The sequence below is a fragment of the Pieris napi genome, chromosome 14 (genome assembly GCF_905475465.1).
Source record: "Pieris napi chromosome 14, ilPieNapi1.2, whole genome shotgun sequence".
NCBI lineage: Eukaryota > Metazoa > Arthropoda > Insecta > Lepidoptera > Pieridae > Pieris > Pieris napi.
Genome location: NC_062247.1, coordinates 1209219 through 1227182, shown reverse-complemented (window position 1 = coordinate 1227182; position 17964 = coordinate 1209219). Strand labels below are relative to the sequence as shown.

General features: G+C 34.6%; 1 protein-coding gene across 1 annotated transcript in view; it reads left to right on the top strand.

Annotated features, from left to right (window-relative positions):
• Positions 1–17964, top strand: part of LOC125056009 — a 71851-nt gene that overhangs the window by 26363 nt on the left and 27524 nt on the right. Inside the window, exon 2 of the mRNA XM_047658816.1 lies at positions 5331–5473. Coding sequence (XP_047514772.1) covers positions 5339–5473 — 135 coding nt within the window. The 5' untranslated portion in view covers positions 5331–5338. The remainder of the gene's footprint in view (positions 1–5330; positions 5474–17964) is intronic.

The window sequence follows — 17964 nt, the reverse complement described above, 5'->3', positions numbered from 1 at the left end:
TTGTATATAACAAACTTACTACAGTTTCTTATTTATATAAATGATTGCTAGTACAATTTTTTTAGGTCTAGGCCTCAGATTTCTGTATCTGTTTCATTTGTCAATCTAAGGCAAGTAGGTGTAATCAGCTTCCTGTGCCTGATATTTTTTACAATGGAATCAAGAACTTTTGTTTTATCTTTTATTTCTGTACTTCTCATATATCCTTTAGTCTTTTTTTAAACTAAAACTATCTTAAATAGCTCATCATATTTTTGTGTTTGACAACCATATTTTTTTAAGGAAAACTCTAAAATCCTATACAATTTTGACTACGCATCTAATCCAAAGCGGTATTGGGAAGTTTATTGTAAGAAAATACCAGGATATTAACATCCTTTAGGAAACTAGGAAATCACTATTATACAACAAGCTATGCAGTCGATTAAACAATTTGGGTCGCTTCTTACAATTGATTAATGTCTGCAATTGAGCACTGAATCATCTACTCCTAGTACTTGTTGTCCTAGGCCCTGTTTCTATATTCTACGAGTCGTTATTGTTAACGGTTCAGCAAATAGGAAATGCAAATTAATTAAATGCTATTTATTTCTTGCTTTGGACTAGAGACTCATTGAGTTATAGTCACAGACTGGTGTTTCTATGCCAAGACGGCAGTAGGGGAGTGTCAGATCTCCCGTTGCCAAATAATGCGACAGGTGCCGGGCGACAACAACTCCGGCAATATTCTCATGATATATATGTAACTCACATATTTGACCATTCAATGAAATTTGTACTTTTTTACATATGACCCCTAATAGCCTGTCACTCTATCAGGCAGATCTGTTGCCAAATCTCCTAAAACTAGGTGATGGGTGGTCTGGTGGGTAGCGTCTCTGGAAGTCTACGTTTATATCCTCATGATATTTAAGGGCGAGTCGGAGCCAGCAGGGGCACACCTGATTTTAAGTGATACCGCCGCTCATAGACACTGTCAATACCAGAAGGCTCCCAAGTGCGTGCCGGCCTTTTACCACGGACTTTGACCTTATCTACCCTCTCTAATAGTATTCCATCAATATAAATTTCTGTAGCAGAATAAAATTAAAGTTTGTAGTACAACTTAAGCGGGCCATAGGCGGACCGCATGTTGCAGTTAAGACCGACTGCAATATGCGGTCGCCGCACGGCGATTTGCAGTTTCCATACTAAATTCATATTCGCAATACACGGCCGCTCAAGCAGTTCCTGAGCAAACCGCATATTGCAGTCGGTCTTGACTGCAACATGCGGTCCGTCTATGGCCCGCTTTCGTAATATACATACATATTATAAAGACGAGGTTTTAGCAACACACTTAACTAACTACAAGTTTAAGACTAACGAGTTGGTAATTAGTCGCACAAAATTTCATATTACTTTCCATTAATTCAACATTTTACTGTTTCGTAAACATGTTCGGCCATTTACGATTTCCCGTCTGCAATCTTGATTGAATTAAGCGATTTTTGAATTCTTTAACGTATACAGGGTGTATGCCTAGTGACTTCAGCGTGTGTTCCGTATCCCTGACGTCGTAGGTTCGGTCCCTGGCTGTACACCAATGGACTTTTATAAGCAGTAACAAGCACGAACGGTGAAGGAAAACATCGAGAGGAAACCGGCATGTCTTACACTAAAAAAAAGACGGTCATTGTCAGGAACAGGAGGCTGATCACCTAATGCCATTTTTACAGAACCTATAATAGCTAAGTCTTGAAAATATGTAGTTCCCTTCGGAAATCGAACCTGTTAAAATCCGAAAAAAATAACTGTTCTTTTATTATATCAAACGTAAATAATTTAAAGAAAAAACTTTTTAACCGGATTAAAGTTATGTATTATTATAAATTTACAATTGTTTAACATAATTTTAAATTTAACCGACGTTTCGCGTGCTTTACAGCGTGCGTGTTCACGGTTACTGAAGATAATAATACATAATTTTAATCCGGTTAAAAAGTTTTTTCTTTAAATGTGTAAAGGTTATGTCAATAAAAGACAATACTAAACGTAAATAAACTAAAATTTTTAAAAAGCAATAAAGCCTTTTTATTTCATCCCATTTTGAAGTGCATAAATCTGGTAACACTAAAATTCACTCTGTACGCAAGTTTTAATGTGGTAAAATTAATCGCACCCATTTCCTGTAAATACAATTGACATACGGTTTATGGTTTATTTGCAATCAATTTGCATTCCATTCCTGTGTTTGGAAACACGTTGAGATTAATTTGACGTGTTCTGGCTTAGGCTTTATATAGCTAAACGTGCAACCGAGGGAATGTTATACACTGATACAACTATATTTATTTCTATAATATTTTAAGGTACAGTGATACAGGGACCAAACTTTTAAATTGGGTTTAATCTTCTATTTATCAATTTTTATTTATTATTATTAGTATGTAGTTTAAGAATATTTTTTAGTTTAGACATAGTATGTTGTTTATTTTCGGATGGAAGGCTGGGGACCTGTTACCGCAGGACTTCTATAGTCCTGTGGTACTGGTATGTAAACTCCTAAAATGCAATATTGTGAAGAGGAAAATAAACTTTATTATTATTTATATTATTATATAATATACTAGCGGATCCAAAAGACGATGTCCTGTACACACGTCTTACATATACAAAAAAATATCTAAAAATGAAAATCATTCTCGACTCCACTTAAAATCTGTCCAGCCGTTTAGGAGTTTAATTACGAACACATGCACAGAAGATTTACCTAAGTCGAATTAGTTCGATGGGCAACTGGTTCTGTGGAGTTCCACTACGTGTAGTTGTGGTGCGCGGCAAAAATTGCCTTAAGAAACACTCAATGTTAGATATTATACATGAGCAAACCTACAAAATGCATGATGGCTACCGTCGTTACCATGGTTACAAAGTTTCATACGATAAGTATGGAAACAGCGTTTAGTTCTTTATAAGATAATCTAAATGAACGGTCTATATAACATTTGTAGCTCATAATAAATATTAACATTTAAGCCAAACCAAATTAGGTCATACAAACAAACTCTTGGTTGTTTATATTACGGCATTTGTCCAAATAAATGTAGTCAAATATGGCACACAGCTGGCATATATGGAAACTTGGTATCTGCGTAATTTTCAAGTCTGATTTTTTTTTATAAATAACTTGTACTTTACACTCTCAGTATCGTTTGATACTCTGAATTATTATTATAGATTTTGTATGAGCCAAGGCTGTACATTTTGCTCACTCAGGCTTTCTTTTATAAGCATGGCGATTTTCTAAATCGTCGGAGTTTCGCCCCGAGAGTATAGCCAGACGTAGGCACTCTCTTCAACTGTTACATTGCATTCATTTTTTACATAGCAATTAACAGTTCAGTATTTCGTACGCGAGTGGTTAATATAGAGTAAAAATAAAATCTTCTATTATTTAAAGCACCCAGGAACCGAACAGATTTATTTATCTGTTTTAAAAGGCTAGGTGTTTTTTTCTGCCTATGAGCAGAGCAGGCAGAACATCTTTCGACGTTCTTCGCCTGTACACGCAAATAGTAATTACATTAGAAAAATGTAAGAAATTTAAAGCTATTTATTCTCTTTTTAAGGTCTAATTGTTACAGTATACTTTTGGCTACTTCAATCTTCAAAGGTAACATATTTTATAAAGCCTTAACAAATAAACGTAAATCAAACAAAACAAATCAGTGGCGCTACATCCTCTTTTAGATCTGGGCCTCAGATTTCTGAATCTTTTTCATGAATATTTTTTAATCTAATAGGCAAGTAGGTGATCAGCCTGCTGTGTCTGACACACGTCGAATTTTTGGGTCTAATACATGTAGGTTTTGTCGTGATGTTTTACTTCACCGTTCGAGCGAATGTTAAATGCGTACATAGAAAGAAAGAAAGCCCATTTGTGCACAGTCTGGGATCAAACCTACGACCTCAGGGATGAGAGTTGTACGCTGAAGCCACTGCTCATAATAGAACATTATTTATTTCTTATAAAAACAATTATGTAGCGTCATGGTACCGAACGACATCAGTGCTTCGGATATTAAGATAACTACATCAAATACACAACAAACAAACGTAACATAAAACAAATATATGTATACGATGCGTCGATGTGAATCTTCTAACCTAAGACTATCTTCACAGCATCTTTGCACATGTTAATGACGTAGAACAAAGATCCAACCAATTGTTCAGCAGATGCGACCGGATACGCATTTGTTATTACCAACATTATATTTGTTTCGATTCAATTAACGTGAAATTGATGGGCGCGTGAGTTCATCAAATTCTACAAAAATCGCATAGGAATTTCATCCATAAACAATAATTGTTTTGGTTACACAAAAATATCTTGCTTTACAACGAAACGCATAAACTTTTATCAAGCCATGAGGGTTTACAGGGCTTGTAAAACCGAAGAAAAATAATTAATAATAATATTATAAATAATAAATAAGATATGTATTCCTATTTAGCGACATCTATGTTTAAATAATATCGTAAAATAAATTTTAGCTTCGCGTTGCTATGCAGCGAGATACGATCAAGCCCTTCCTAGAATGGTCAGACCCTAATCAAACAATGGCCTGCGCACGTGCGCTAATATTGACTTTGAATATGGACTTAAAAGATACAAAAAATGCCAAATGAATTTGTAATATAAGATTTTTTCAATAACCAATGTATCGTGTAGGTGTATGGCACTGTTTGATAAAGTTCGCATTAATAAGTAATTCCACACAAAACGCATCGAAACCAAAACTCGTACAGAAATCATAGTTATAACAAAACTTAAGTAGTATTATAAAATAACTTCATTATTTATAAAGATATATTTATACTGACTTACATTCAAATTAAAAGAGAGACGAGGCACATAAGATAAAAATATGTGGACGAAAAACCCAACGTATGGCTTTGTCATAGACAAAAGAAATCGAGGAAGACATGTAAAAAGATGAGACGATGATAGCAGCAGCTGGCCCTATGTGGCTACGTAAAGCTAGACACCGAGAAGAGTGGAAGCTCTTAGAGGAGGCCTATGTCCAAGGACAATCTGTAAAATAGAAAGTAACCGGCTTGTCGATTAATTATTAGTTTATAGTACTACACATTTTTCTCTTCAGCAATAAAGGCTTTATATATGTGTTAAACTTTTAGAGAAAGATATTTTGGCAACTGTCGCTGAAACTGACTGCGATCACGGCTTGGTGTTATATAATTGTATGAAAAATTTAACTATACTTCATACTAAAACAGAAAAAAAATGCTACTGCAATAAAGTAATGTGGACAATTTCTCCACAGGTTACGGCATGCTGAAGCACGTAGCGGTCTCACCGCACCGCGCGCGCGCAGACTCCGTCAGCCTCTCGTCTTCCGCATCCTGCTGCAGCCTCGGCAGCCTTGATCATCGCCACGACTCCGTTGGGGACTTGTCTAATCGCACGGTAAGTACCTTTTTTTTTTTCGTGGGGAAATGTGTTACGCATACCCTCCCGCGGCATGGTTGGCCTGGTGGGGAAGGGTGATGTGGGACTCGCATACCCACTAAAACCCCACGGCGCCACCAGCAATCGCCCGGGGCAGGACACGGTAACAGCGTAGCCTTGTCCGCATTCAGCCACGCCATCAACCGTTAATATTACGGTCCTCTAGGGCCACGAATGATGTGGAATGGACCTTGGCACGGTACCACCACCAACCACGACCAGCATGACTTTGCGTTCATTGCTATCTTTACGTCTCGTTTACTCCCGAATGTTGTATTTGCATACAAGTGTTATTTAACATTTAATTGCTATATAAATAATCACGGACAACCGTACTCACAGTCAACGATTAAATTTACATAGTAATACTTAGTTAAAGATTGTACTAATTGTCACGAGAGTGAAAAGGACAAAACATTCATAGTAACTTTAGTTTGACCTTGGTGAAAGGTTGACCCGCTAATAACAAAGAGAAATATAGCACTTATCTATTGCCAAGAACGCATTCAACCAACAAATTACCACCTTGAATGGAAATAATCATATATATCGAGAGATATTGATTTTATGTACTAATGGGAATGAGAAACTCGACAGGACCCAGTTAGAAGATTAACATAATATATATCTTCACACTACTAAACAGTAATAGTTTAAAATATTTATAAAAATACTATTTCTTATAAAGGAACTGACATGAAGCAAACATTTTGTCAGTTCACTGAACGGACAATTAAAAACGTCTCGTTAATCTGCGCAGTTCATTAATTATTTCCTTACATTGTGTCGTGTGTGCCCTTTTCGAGAGGTTAGTTTTTTATGAGACCTAGGCACTGGAGCACTGCCGGATTGTTTTCCTTTGGGGGCGTCCATAAATTACGTGAGGTGTTTAAAGGGGGGAGGGGGTCGAGTCAAATCTTATTTAATCTTACGTTGGAGAGAGGGGGGGGGGGGGGTCTCAGCAAATATCACGCAATTTTTTTTCTAATTATTAAAAAATTAAGAAAACGGTTGACCCTAAAGGCTATCTCTGCAACTTCCCGCTAACTCCATACCTAAACGCTCAACATTTCACTTATTTTGTTTTAGTCGTAAATAAAAGCACGAAGCAATTTTTTTTTCTTTTTACAATAACAATCCAACGCGTGTACGTAAGAAACCCACATTTTGAAAAATCTCACGTGAGATTGGGGGATGGGGTTGAATAAAATCTCACGACATCTCACCAGGGGGGGAGGGAAGTACAGAGAATTTAAAAAAACACCTCACGTATTTTATTGACGCCCCCTTTCCACGTAACAACTTTATAAGATACATGGTAAGCGCAAATTCTCGGCGCACTCTGAGTTCATTAAAACAATTATAATCCTGTTACTGATGATGTTTGTGAACTGGTACTTTGTCCTGTAGTAAATATTCAAATAAAAAACTACTGAAACTCGTCAAAATCTATTATAACAACATCGAAGGAACTACTCATATTTGGCCGTAAAAACCGATAGTCGTAACAGCCGATGACATTGTTATTAAGTATCTAATACAATGGAATTCAGCCGGGACCTTTGATTTTGGTCAATATAACCGGTATGTTGTTCTAAACGATGTCGTCGTAAACGGTTTTGATTATAGTAACTTTCTGTTAGTTAAAAGTTAAATTTTTGTGTTGAAGACTAACAAATTTCAATACAAATATTCTAGTATCTATGGTTTAGTAAATATTATCTGTGGTTGAACTGCGTGTGGTTCTGCAAATACGCTTTCCGCTCTTGCAAAATACTAAGCTATTATGGTTTCCTTGCTTTTAGTACTAATGTTTTTTTAATATACTAGAAATTGTTTCCGTTCAGTAAATTGAAAAGAGAGTGTACGTTTTCAATATCTTGATATTAAATAATGGTCTTATCTTTATTATATTTTCATTGTACAATCAAATATATTATTAGTAATCATAATAATCATTTGATTGTATATTTATACAGTATTTACAATTTTCTTAACGTACTTAGTAATAATAATAAATAATCGTTTAAAAAAACTAAAAAACTAACTAATTTAGGCTGAAAATGGTAATGAACAAAAAATACTGGTATTATTGTGAAAAAGCGTGGGTTGCTCTATACACGAAAAATATGGCACAGAGCGCACTTTTTAGTTTGATGTGCTTTAAAAGCGTGTTTTTTAGTTTTTTTTAACTATATTATTATTTATTTATTTTTTTCGGATTATTGCATTGTCATCGATCTTTGACATGTGCGCAAAATTTGAATAAAATCTGTCCGTTTAAAGTGGGTCAAAATCGAGTCCGAAGGAGTCGGTTACATACATACATACATACAGACATACAGGTGAAGCTAATATAAAGCGTGTAAAAATTAATAATAATAAAAATAAAACAAATTTAAAAAGTTTGGTCCCTGTGGCAGTGTACCTTTAACGCTGGCAGCATTTCCTCGCTGTATTGCGATAGGGTAGAGCGGGGCTAGTTGAGCATAGGGGCAAGTTGGGCAATCGAAATATCTCGGAAACTATTCACCTTACGCGGGAGTATCAAATAGCGAAAAGAAGGAGTCGTAGGAGGGGTAATCATCGCACGATAGCTAGTGGCAGCTCGACGAGTGAGTGAAGTGTCACGGCGTTTTGTTTATTTTGTGACCAAAAAGTAAAAACATTGTTTATCGCAAGTTTTCGTCTGTCTTTGTCAAATGTTCTCTGTTTTCAATCAGGACAGTGTTAATCTTCCAGAAGATTATTGTATTTTTGATTTGTAAATAGGATTTGGGTCTAATTCTAGGCATTTTTTTACAGTCCCACTTTTCTTTTAAAATTCCGTGTTGGGGTAAGTTGAGCAACTATAGCTCAACTAACTCCACGACTTAAACAACTGATGAGTAATGAATCTTTTATTTTTGTTTGGATGCTTACAAGAGGAGGAGATGTTCTTACACTACTGAATACTTAAATAATGCTGCAAAGGCTGTCCACGATGAGAGAAAAAGTGTGAATACCGCCGCTAAAGAATTCGGTATGGGTTGACTTTTAAATAAATTAAATGAAGGTGATGGTTCATTTATGGGCTATACAACACCGAGGGAAGTATATCCTCCCTCACAGGAGAACTGTTTGAAAAAATACTTGCTACAAATGGAATTTTTCTCTAAAAGACGACCATCGCCTTGCCTAAGAGTGTGCTGCTAAATTTGGCATTGAAATTCCACCCAGCTGAATTGCAAATAAGATGGCCGGAAAATAATGGTTGATGATGTTTTTAAAACAAAAAAATCGTAGCTATCCATACAAAAACCCGAACCCACCAGCCTTGGTAATCTTTTTTAGAAATTATCGGAAGTAATGGATAGATATGGATGCTCATGTTTTGTTGATTCTAGTTTCGGGTAATTATGCAAAGAAAATTTCTTTAAGTTTTGTTGTTCTGTCAATAAAAGACTAAATAAAAGGCTGACTGTCTAACACATATTTTACTTCATCTCAAGTTAACATAGAACCCATGGTTTGGCCTAGACATTCTTAGTGCTCAACTTGCCCCATACCCTTGCTCAACTTACCCCACCTATGGGGTACATTGAGCATACTTGACTTTCTGCATTTAAACATCTGTAGCTATTATATTGGACTTGTTACAAAAAAATACTATGGACACTTTTGTTAAGGGATAAATTACTAATCCATCAGGACACATAACAACTCATTGAGACTTATCATTAAGGAGCTATATCCAAGCAAGTGAAAAATTGCTCAACTAGCCCCGCCCTACCCTACTTACAATAATCGATAATGGTCTTAGTTCTCCTTCTGCTGTGAATCCAGACCAAATTTTGTTTTGGGGTCACAGTACATGATAACAACTTTAACAAATCAAACAGGCATATATTCGTCTGTCATGCGGTTACATTACACGCAATGATAGTTGATTTTCCTACTGTTTTATATATAAAACAAGGATAATCTATTAATATTATATAACATATATTTTAAATTAAAACTTCTCGACTGTTCTACGGACTAGTTTTTAGGCAGTTGTAAAGTTAGACTATTTTTGTATGGCCAGGTACAGTACATAGTAGGTAGAAATGGGTTACCTATAATATGAATAAAATATAAATGATATTTTTTTACATGTGAAACTGAATATATACGAAGATAGAGTTTCTAGGCTCATTTTGATGTGAATCTTTAATGTTCTTAAGTTGTTTAAACTCGCTAATATTTCGAATTTTAGACGGTAATTTATTAAATATTTGCCTGTAATAAGCTGCTAATTAATTTAATGATATATCATTCAATAATAATAATAATAATAAATCGTTTATTTGTAAAGTAAGTACGGGTACATTCAGATTGATTGTAAAAATATTGCACAGTTGATTAAAAAAAATATGCATGATGCGTCAAATTATGATAATGTCATAAAAACATTTAAGTTATTTATAATTGTTGTCAGAAGTTATGGTCTAACTACTCTCCCACTAAAAGGCACCTTGCCTTTATAAAAATAATCACCTTCCCTTGAAAGCATTACACGGCAGTGATTTATAACTTCTACAAATATTTAATGAAAAGTTAAAATTTGTTTTTAAATTAATAAAAGGCATTATCGATTTGAATTGATCGTCAATTGCTTGATTAAATATATATTCCCATAATCTTAATTATATTTAATAAAATTTCGAGTTATTATTGTAACATTAACCTTGCGAACCATTTTAATTACCCACCTTTCTCTGCTCACTTTCGCAGTAATCGCGGGAACTTAATCTTAATGCTTGGGAAATATCTTTGTGAACTTCCTTTTAAAGCTTAAATGTGATATTAATTACAAATAACGCTGTAAACAATATAACTGGATAACATAATGAATTAATCATAATAATATTATTTATTAATATATAATTTAACTGTATAATAATAAACAATATAACCTTAAAAAATAATGACTAAAATATATTATTAAAAGGAGTACCATTAGCCAAGGTTCCGAAGACACTGGCAGCGTTCCCTCTTTGAATAGCTAACTAACTGTTATATAACTGGATACACTAAAGATATTACTTGTATAAACGAAAAAAACTTCACAGGCTACTATAAAAACAATCCTTGACATAAATAATCCATATGTCTCACGAATTTTGTGTGAAGTCCATAAATAAAACAAACAATAGAGTGATGTGTTTTTGTTTTCGAAATAATTGCTTCAATAATATCGAGTAATATTCCTCAAAACGCGTAACACCAAATATTGTTTCGTTAAAAATAAATACATAGTAAAAACAGCGTAATACGAATATAAAAATAACAGACGTGGTATCACGCTCAAAAAGATTAAATTAGAAATAGGCCGGTCATCCTGCCCGCGTTTGCGATGGAAGATGGGTCAAAAAGGTATTTGGTGATGGGCAGAAAATGGAGAGGTCGAATGAAATAGAAGAGATAGCGAGAGTTTAGAAAATATTAGCGAAGATGAGAGAACAGTGGCAGAATTTGGAGGAGACTTCAATTTTTTTATCCTTCGCCTTGTTCTACGTTTGTAGATAAAACTACACTAACAATAGAAAAAAGGTGTTTAATACATTGAAAGTCTTATTATAACGTATTATCTAGTTAAATAAAGTTAATTTAAATATCACAATAAAAAATTCTACGTAATTAATGAAATGGACATTTTTTATTTTATAATGCTGACTATGCTAACTTCAGACTGTCGGTTATTTTATTGACAGTGTGCGCGCGCAATTTACTCTCATAAATTTTCCCTAACGCGCCAAAAGAAGTATAAATTCAATAATAAGTTTTGAATTGAGAGTGAACAGTTTGTTTTAGAGGAAATGATTAAAGATCGAAGGGAAAATGTTTTATTTTATTCCTTCAAACGAGTACCTTATAATACTCGAATTAATGGTTAATTATGAATTATGGTATTAATAGTTAATTATGCTTTATTTGATAACCATATGAATACAAAAACTTAAATATATTTAAGTTAAAATACTCCCATTTTTGTCCTTGACAGCTCCCGAAGGTAAAAACAGGAAGCTGTCGTTATCATTGACAAATATTTGTTGCCGCTATCAGTTATTGAGTGTTAAGCAGTTCATATTTATGATAAATATTAATCTGGTTAAATTATATTCCCACGACTTAGTTATACATTTGTAAAAGAACTTGGTTATTCCTTTCCTTGCCATCACTATATTTAATCGTAAGTTATTTATTTTACATATTTTAATCATAATCATAATCATAATCATAATAATGGATAACGATAATAATAAATAATTAAAATACCATTTAAAATCTAGAAGTTTAAAGGATTAAGTAATAACATTTATTGTTTATTAATAATCATTACAATCAAATATACAGTATTTACAATATTTTTAACCAGCATAATAATAATAAAAAAATTATAAACAAAATTAAAACAAATTTAAAAGTTTGGTCCCTGTGGCAGTGTACCTTTAAAGCTGGCAGCATTTCTTCGCTGTATTGCGATACTTATTCGTTGATCGAGGAAAGCACCAGCTCTGGGGTCACCGGTACTATCTACCAAGCGCCCACTAAGAATACATTTTTGTGGACTTGTTTCTCAATATCATCATCATCCCACGTTCTTTCAGAGTCCATACAGTTCACTAAAACAATGCTATCTCGACAATTTATCGAAATCAGAAATTCTCATAAATTCATGGATAAGTCCAAATTACAGGTAATTAATATTTTTACAATGTGTTACGTCAAGCGGTGTTGGCCTAGGTTTAAGCGTGCGAATCTGTGCGTTGGAACCCCGTTTGTGTTTGGATTTTTCAGTAAACACTTGTGTGTGAAGGAATACTTGACGAAACATATCAGGCATAGGCTGCTAACCTATACGATTATTATCTATAAAGTATTATCTACTTATCCACAGCTAGACGTATTCGGTAGTGGGCTGATCATTTTAATAAAAGCATATGTCTATCTGATACCTAATCCACTATTTTACTAGGAAAATCTAAAATTGGAGGTGTAGTATTTTTATACATTTAACAAAAATAGATATAAATAAAAAAATTACTGCAATGCGGCCCTTGTCCAGGAGAAGGCTCCAACTTTTTCCACCCCATTTTATGTGTTGCCATTGTTATCCAATTTTTTCCAGCTACCCTTTCGATTCCATTTCCAATAGAGCGATGGCTATTGGTCTGCCCTTGTTCTTTTTTCCTTTTGGACCAGTCCATTACTGTTTAAACTATCTGTCATGTAAAGGTCTACGTACCCTGATACCATACAAAGAAAATTATATCTCGTATATTACGGTACGGTAGGAAACGAATGTTTCACATTAATTAATAAGGTCATACTGCACATGTGTTGATGAGTATTATGAATTATATCCTCCATAAAGTTTTACTCGTAAAATGTGTAGAATGTGTAGGCAGTTCATATAAAAACCCAGCTAATTTACATGAGTGAGTTTTGGCCTAGTGGCTTCAACGTACGACTCTCATTCCTGGGGTTTTGCACCAATGGACTCTATTTGCGTATAGACTCGCTTGTAAGATAACATCGGGATACCGGCATGCCAATATTTGACTTATAGAACCTACTTGCATGTAAATAATCACGGAACAGATATAGAAATCTGAGGCCCAGAGCTAAAAGGTATTAATACATATTAATTGAATTCTAGACTTATATCTTCCTGGAATACTAGATAAGTTGGTCAGCGAACTGCGTCCGTACTTTATACCTTGCAATAGAAATCTCACCGTAAAAAAGCTCATTATTAAGATAGCTTTTTTTAGAATAACTCAAAAAGCAGTCGTCGCAGCCTAATTTAGGAAGGAAAGATTATGCTCTTTTAAACAATTGGAGGTCGATCGAATCGAATTGGAAAAGCACTGAGAGTCGATTCTACAGTTCGCTAGTACTAGTGAAGGCCTGTGGAATACTTCCAGCAGATCTCTATTGGAAGTTACAGAGTTCCATGATCCATCCATGTTGGAACGTGCCGGAATAATTATCAATTACTTACGTAGAAAAATTAATTTTGAACTCGCCTCAAACACTGCTTTATATGTTAGAGTATGTACTTGTAAAGATATACTATAGAAGCTAGTTTTATTGTGTAATGATTACGAGTAATGAATTCTCGAGTATCTTGGAAAATGTGAACGTCAATTTTATTTAATTATTAAAAATTCATTGTGTAGTATTTACAATATTCTTAACATAGTATAATTATAATCAATATATATGATTAGTTATATTAATACATATAAAAAAAAAGGAATTAAAACAAATTGAATGAGTTTGGTACCTGTGTTTTTTACGCTGGTATAGTTTAGGCATAGTTTTCAATTACATAAATGTTTTATAAGTTCCCTCACGTAAAATATGAACGGTTATTCATTGTTCACATAAACCATAACATTTCCATTCGTAGTACTACGTTACTAGGCGTTGGCCTATAGCCATTATAACACTGAGACTGTGCGTTCAAATCACTTGCACTCAGATTTACGTATCTGTTTCATGATCATTCGCACATAAAGTCTATTGGTGCCCACCCGGGGATCGAACTTACGACCTCAGGGAGTAGAGTCGCCCGCTGAAGCCACTAGGCCAACACTGCTCATCTCTGCTCATTTGTTTGAATATATTAGGTTATTATTACTAATAATTATTAATATATCTGAAAAATCTATTTATTTCACTTTGTTAATAAGTTTAAAAATAATGTATTAGAAGGTTTTGAGAATATCGCGTACACACCTTATGTTTTTAACTATACCCAGTAATCTTTATAATAATTTCAAAATTAGAATCAATGAGTTTCAAACGTACAGTAGTTCTCACGATATGATGATTGTTCTAAGATAGTTATAATGCCTGGTGAGAGTTTAATTCCCATAACGAGTATACTATGACCTTTGCATTTCTCTTATTTTTAATAAATATCTCACAAAAATTAAAAAGAAAACTCTTGTTTTCTCTTTCTTTGGGAGGAAATTTCTGGCAATTTTTACTTTTTTCTAATCAAAAGTATGTATGTATATATATGTTGTAAGTTTTTTCCTTTATCTTTTTCTCTTTGGAACGTGTTTTAAGATATACATATGTGTTGTATAATAAATATTGTTTTAACCAAAATGTAGTTATCCCCAAAAATAATAGTCTGAGGGGCAGGTGTCCCTATACAATGACGGAAGTGCTTCCCGCTTTGCGCGTGAGTGTACAGATGTACTCTTTACTCGAAAACAGCTGAATCTATGAGTACTTTTTTCTTTAACGCATGAAATGGTTCTCAAGCTCGAGAAATATAAAACCAAACGTAACGAGTTTAATAAACAGTGTAAACTCTTTATAACGAATATCAAGGGACCGAGCATTTTTCTTCGTTATAGAGAGTTTCCGTTACAGGGAGGGAAGAGAAAAAACACCAAATTTAACCAATTTATTATATATATATATATATAATAGATAGGTTACAGTGGTGCGTTAAACTGAGACCAAAATTTCTTAACAGGCAATGTAATCTAAGAATAATGGCACACGTGTTAATGCAATTAACAATAACAAAGGCGAGACGGCTGTTTATGACCTCAGGTGCCTTTAGAAATTTCGGTACCTCAATAGGTCAGTTTTGTAGTCTGATTATAAAAACAATTACACTTAAGTATGTTGTTGATGTCTAAATTCGAAATATTGTTCGTTATAAAGAGTTTTTCGTTATAGCGAAGGAAGTTATAATGAATTTACACTATATATGTTGGAGAAATATCTCCTTCGATATTGACGTCGTCATTAGCGGGCTTATGGCGTCATGTGGGTAAATTGCGAGAACAAAAGACACGAATTATTATACAATATTTAATTTAGATTGTTTCTGAGACAAAGAATAACAATTAGCTTAAAGTTTAAAGAGCAGCGGTTTCAGGGCACTGATCTCACTTTTTATCACAATGTTTCTTTATATGTATATTTACGTAAACAATGTGTTAATAAATAAAGACTTATATAACATTGCCTGCAAGAGAATTGAGTAAAATATAAAATTCCCATTCCAATAAATGATTTGAGCACGCGCAATTGTAATTGTAAGGCACGTATACCTTTGAATGATCAATGCAAAGGATGAATATTGATTTGAAAATCGCGTCATAATTATTTAAACAAAAATATTCTTAGTAGACTATGGGTGGCTAATACTAAAGATAAGATCAGGTTTAGTTCAAACAATTTTTTTTTGATATCATCCCCCTTTTAGGAGACCATGGAGCTTTACATTATTTATTTATTAATTAAAGATTATTACATCATACATAATACTACATCTATGGTATATATTATGTTATAGTCTTTTATCTAAAATGTATGACAATTTAGGTAAACATAAATGTTACAAAAAAATGCAATTAAAATATGTAAAAAAAAAAACAGTGGCGCCACAACCTCTGTAGGTTTTGGCCTCAGATTTCTGTTCATCTGTTTCATGATCATTTTTAAATCAATAGGCACGTAGGTGATCAGCCTTCAGTGCCTGACACACGCCGTCGACTTTTTGGTCTAAGACATGTCGGTTTCCTCACGATGTTTTCCTTCACCGTTCGAGCAAATGTTAAATGCGCACATAGAAAGAAAGTCCATTGGTGCACAGCCGAGGATAGAACCTACGACCTCAGGTATGAGAATCGCACGCTGAAGCCACTAGGCCAACACTGCTCTTTGCAATTAAAATATGTACAAGGTAAAATAAAAATACAATAAAAATAACAGAAATTTTTTGTTAAGCAGAAAAATTAAATTACCAGCAGAACAGCGGATTCTGTACGAGATAGATTAACAATGCTTTCTTAAAAACCGATCAGCCCACTACCGAACATATCCGTTATAATCGCGAAGAATTTGAAAGAGAGGTGAACTGAACTCCTTTACTTGTGACGGTCCTGATACCTCTAAGTTCATCATGACATTCACCATGCTCGTCGGTTACGGGTACTTTTGACTTGTCCTAGTACATCCTAGATTAGCATTGTTCTCTAGCTCTATGACCGTAGAGGACCGTAATATTAACGGCTGATCGCGTGGCTGGATGCGGACAAGGCTACCCTGTTACCGTGTCCTGCCCCGGGCGATTGCTGGTGGCGCCGTGGGGTTTTAGTGGGTATGCACAACAGCGAGTCCCACATAACCCTTTCCCACCAGGCCAACCATGCCGCGGGAGGGGTATGCGTAACGCATTTCCCCACGAAAAAAAAAAGAAGTACATCCTGGATTAGGTCCAGGTATGCACAAGGCTCAACAAACCCAACTTCACGATATTTAAAAATGTATTTATCATCACGCCTTTTTGGCAGAGACCACAGATATCCACTTGGTATGTGACATAGCTCTTTTTCTTTATCTGTTCTTCCTAGTGTCTGTTCAGTTTCCGCAATGAGACACTCATTTGGTCCGTTGCGCGTAAGGTCCCGGCTAAGCCAGCCTTTTTTTTTTGATATCTGAGGTGGAAATGCATTTGCGCATCCCCTGAACAGGGGTATGTGGGACTCGACCCACGCCAAAATCTCTGCTATTCAGAGACTGGGTGATCAATACCCGGCTAAGCCAGCCTAGTTCAGACGTTTCCCGGGCACTTCACGGAGTCAGAGTCATTTAAAAAACGGCCATGGTGGTGTCAGGCATGTGTGAGGAAATGCAGTAAACCCATGCCCCATCGGTGACTCTATGTCTGATATGAAGCCGCCAACGTGTAGTATACAAACCTGATTTATGAAGTATCTGACAATGATGCGCCGGCGCAACATGACATCACGCAGTGTGTGACGCAATACGTCAATAACAGTTATGCCGGTGGACTTATTATGAAAGCGACAAGTAGCTAGACATAATATGCTCCTAGCTATTGCTATGTTATTAATTGAACACTATATTATGTATTTATTATTAACAACACACAAATATATAGTAGGATATTCTTAAGCTTCTTAATAATATAAATAATACTTCCTTCAACTGTTAAATATAACTCTTTGAAAATATAAACTTTATCCTTTATATACGCTTTTAAAAACAATTGAAAGGCAAAAATAAACGTTAATCAATGGTCTAATTACAGTTAAAGAAACATTTCGTAAGCATAGATAACTTATCTATTAGTATTGTTTTTCTAACGATGCACGATGCATTGTCAGGGGAATAGAACGTGTATTTGAATTATAATGGTGTTGATTAATTCAACGCATTCAGCGCTGCAAGTGCTTAAAATACAATACTCGAAACAGAACCAATCTAAGCGTACGATCAACCAGGCTCCAAAAAATAACCACTCCTTGTGTTACAACAAACTCCAAAGCGAAGGTTCGGAAATACTTCCTTGTGCAGGGTTCTACATAGAGGTGCTAAAACTGCATTAAGAAACGCTCAGTTGTGGAACTATAAACGAGGTGATA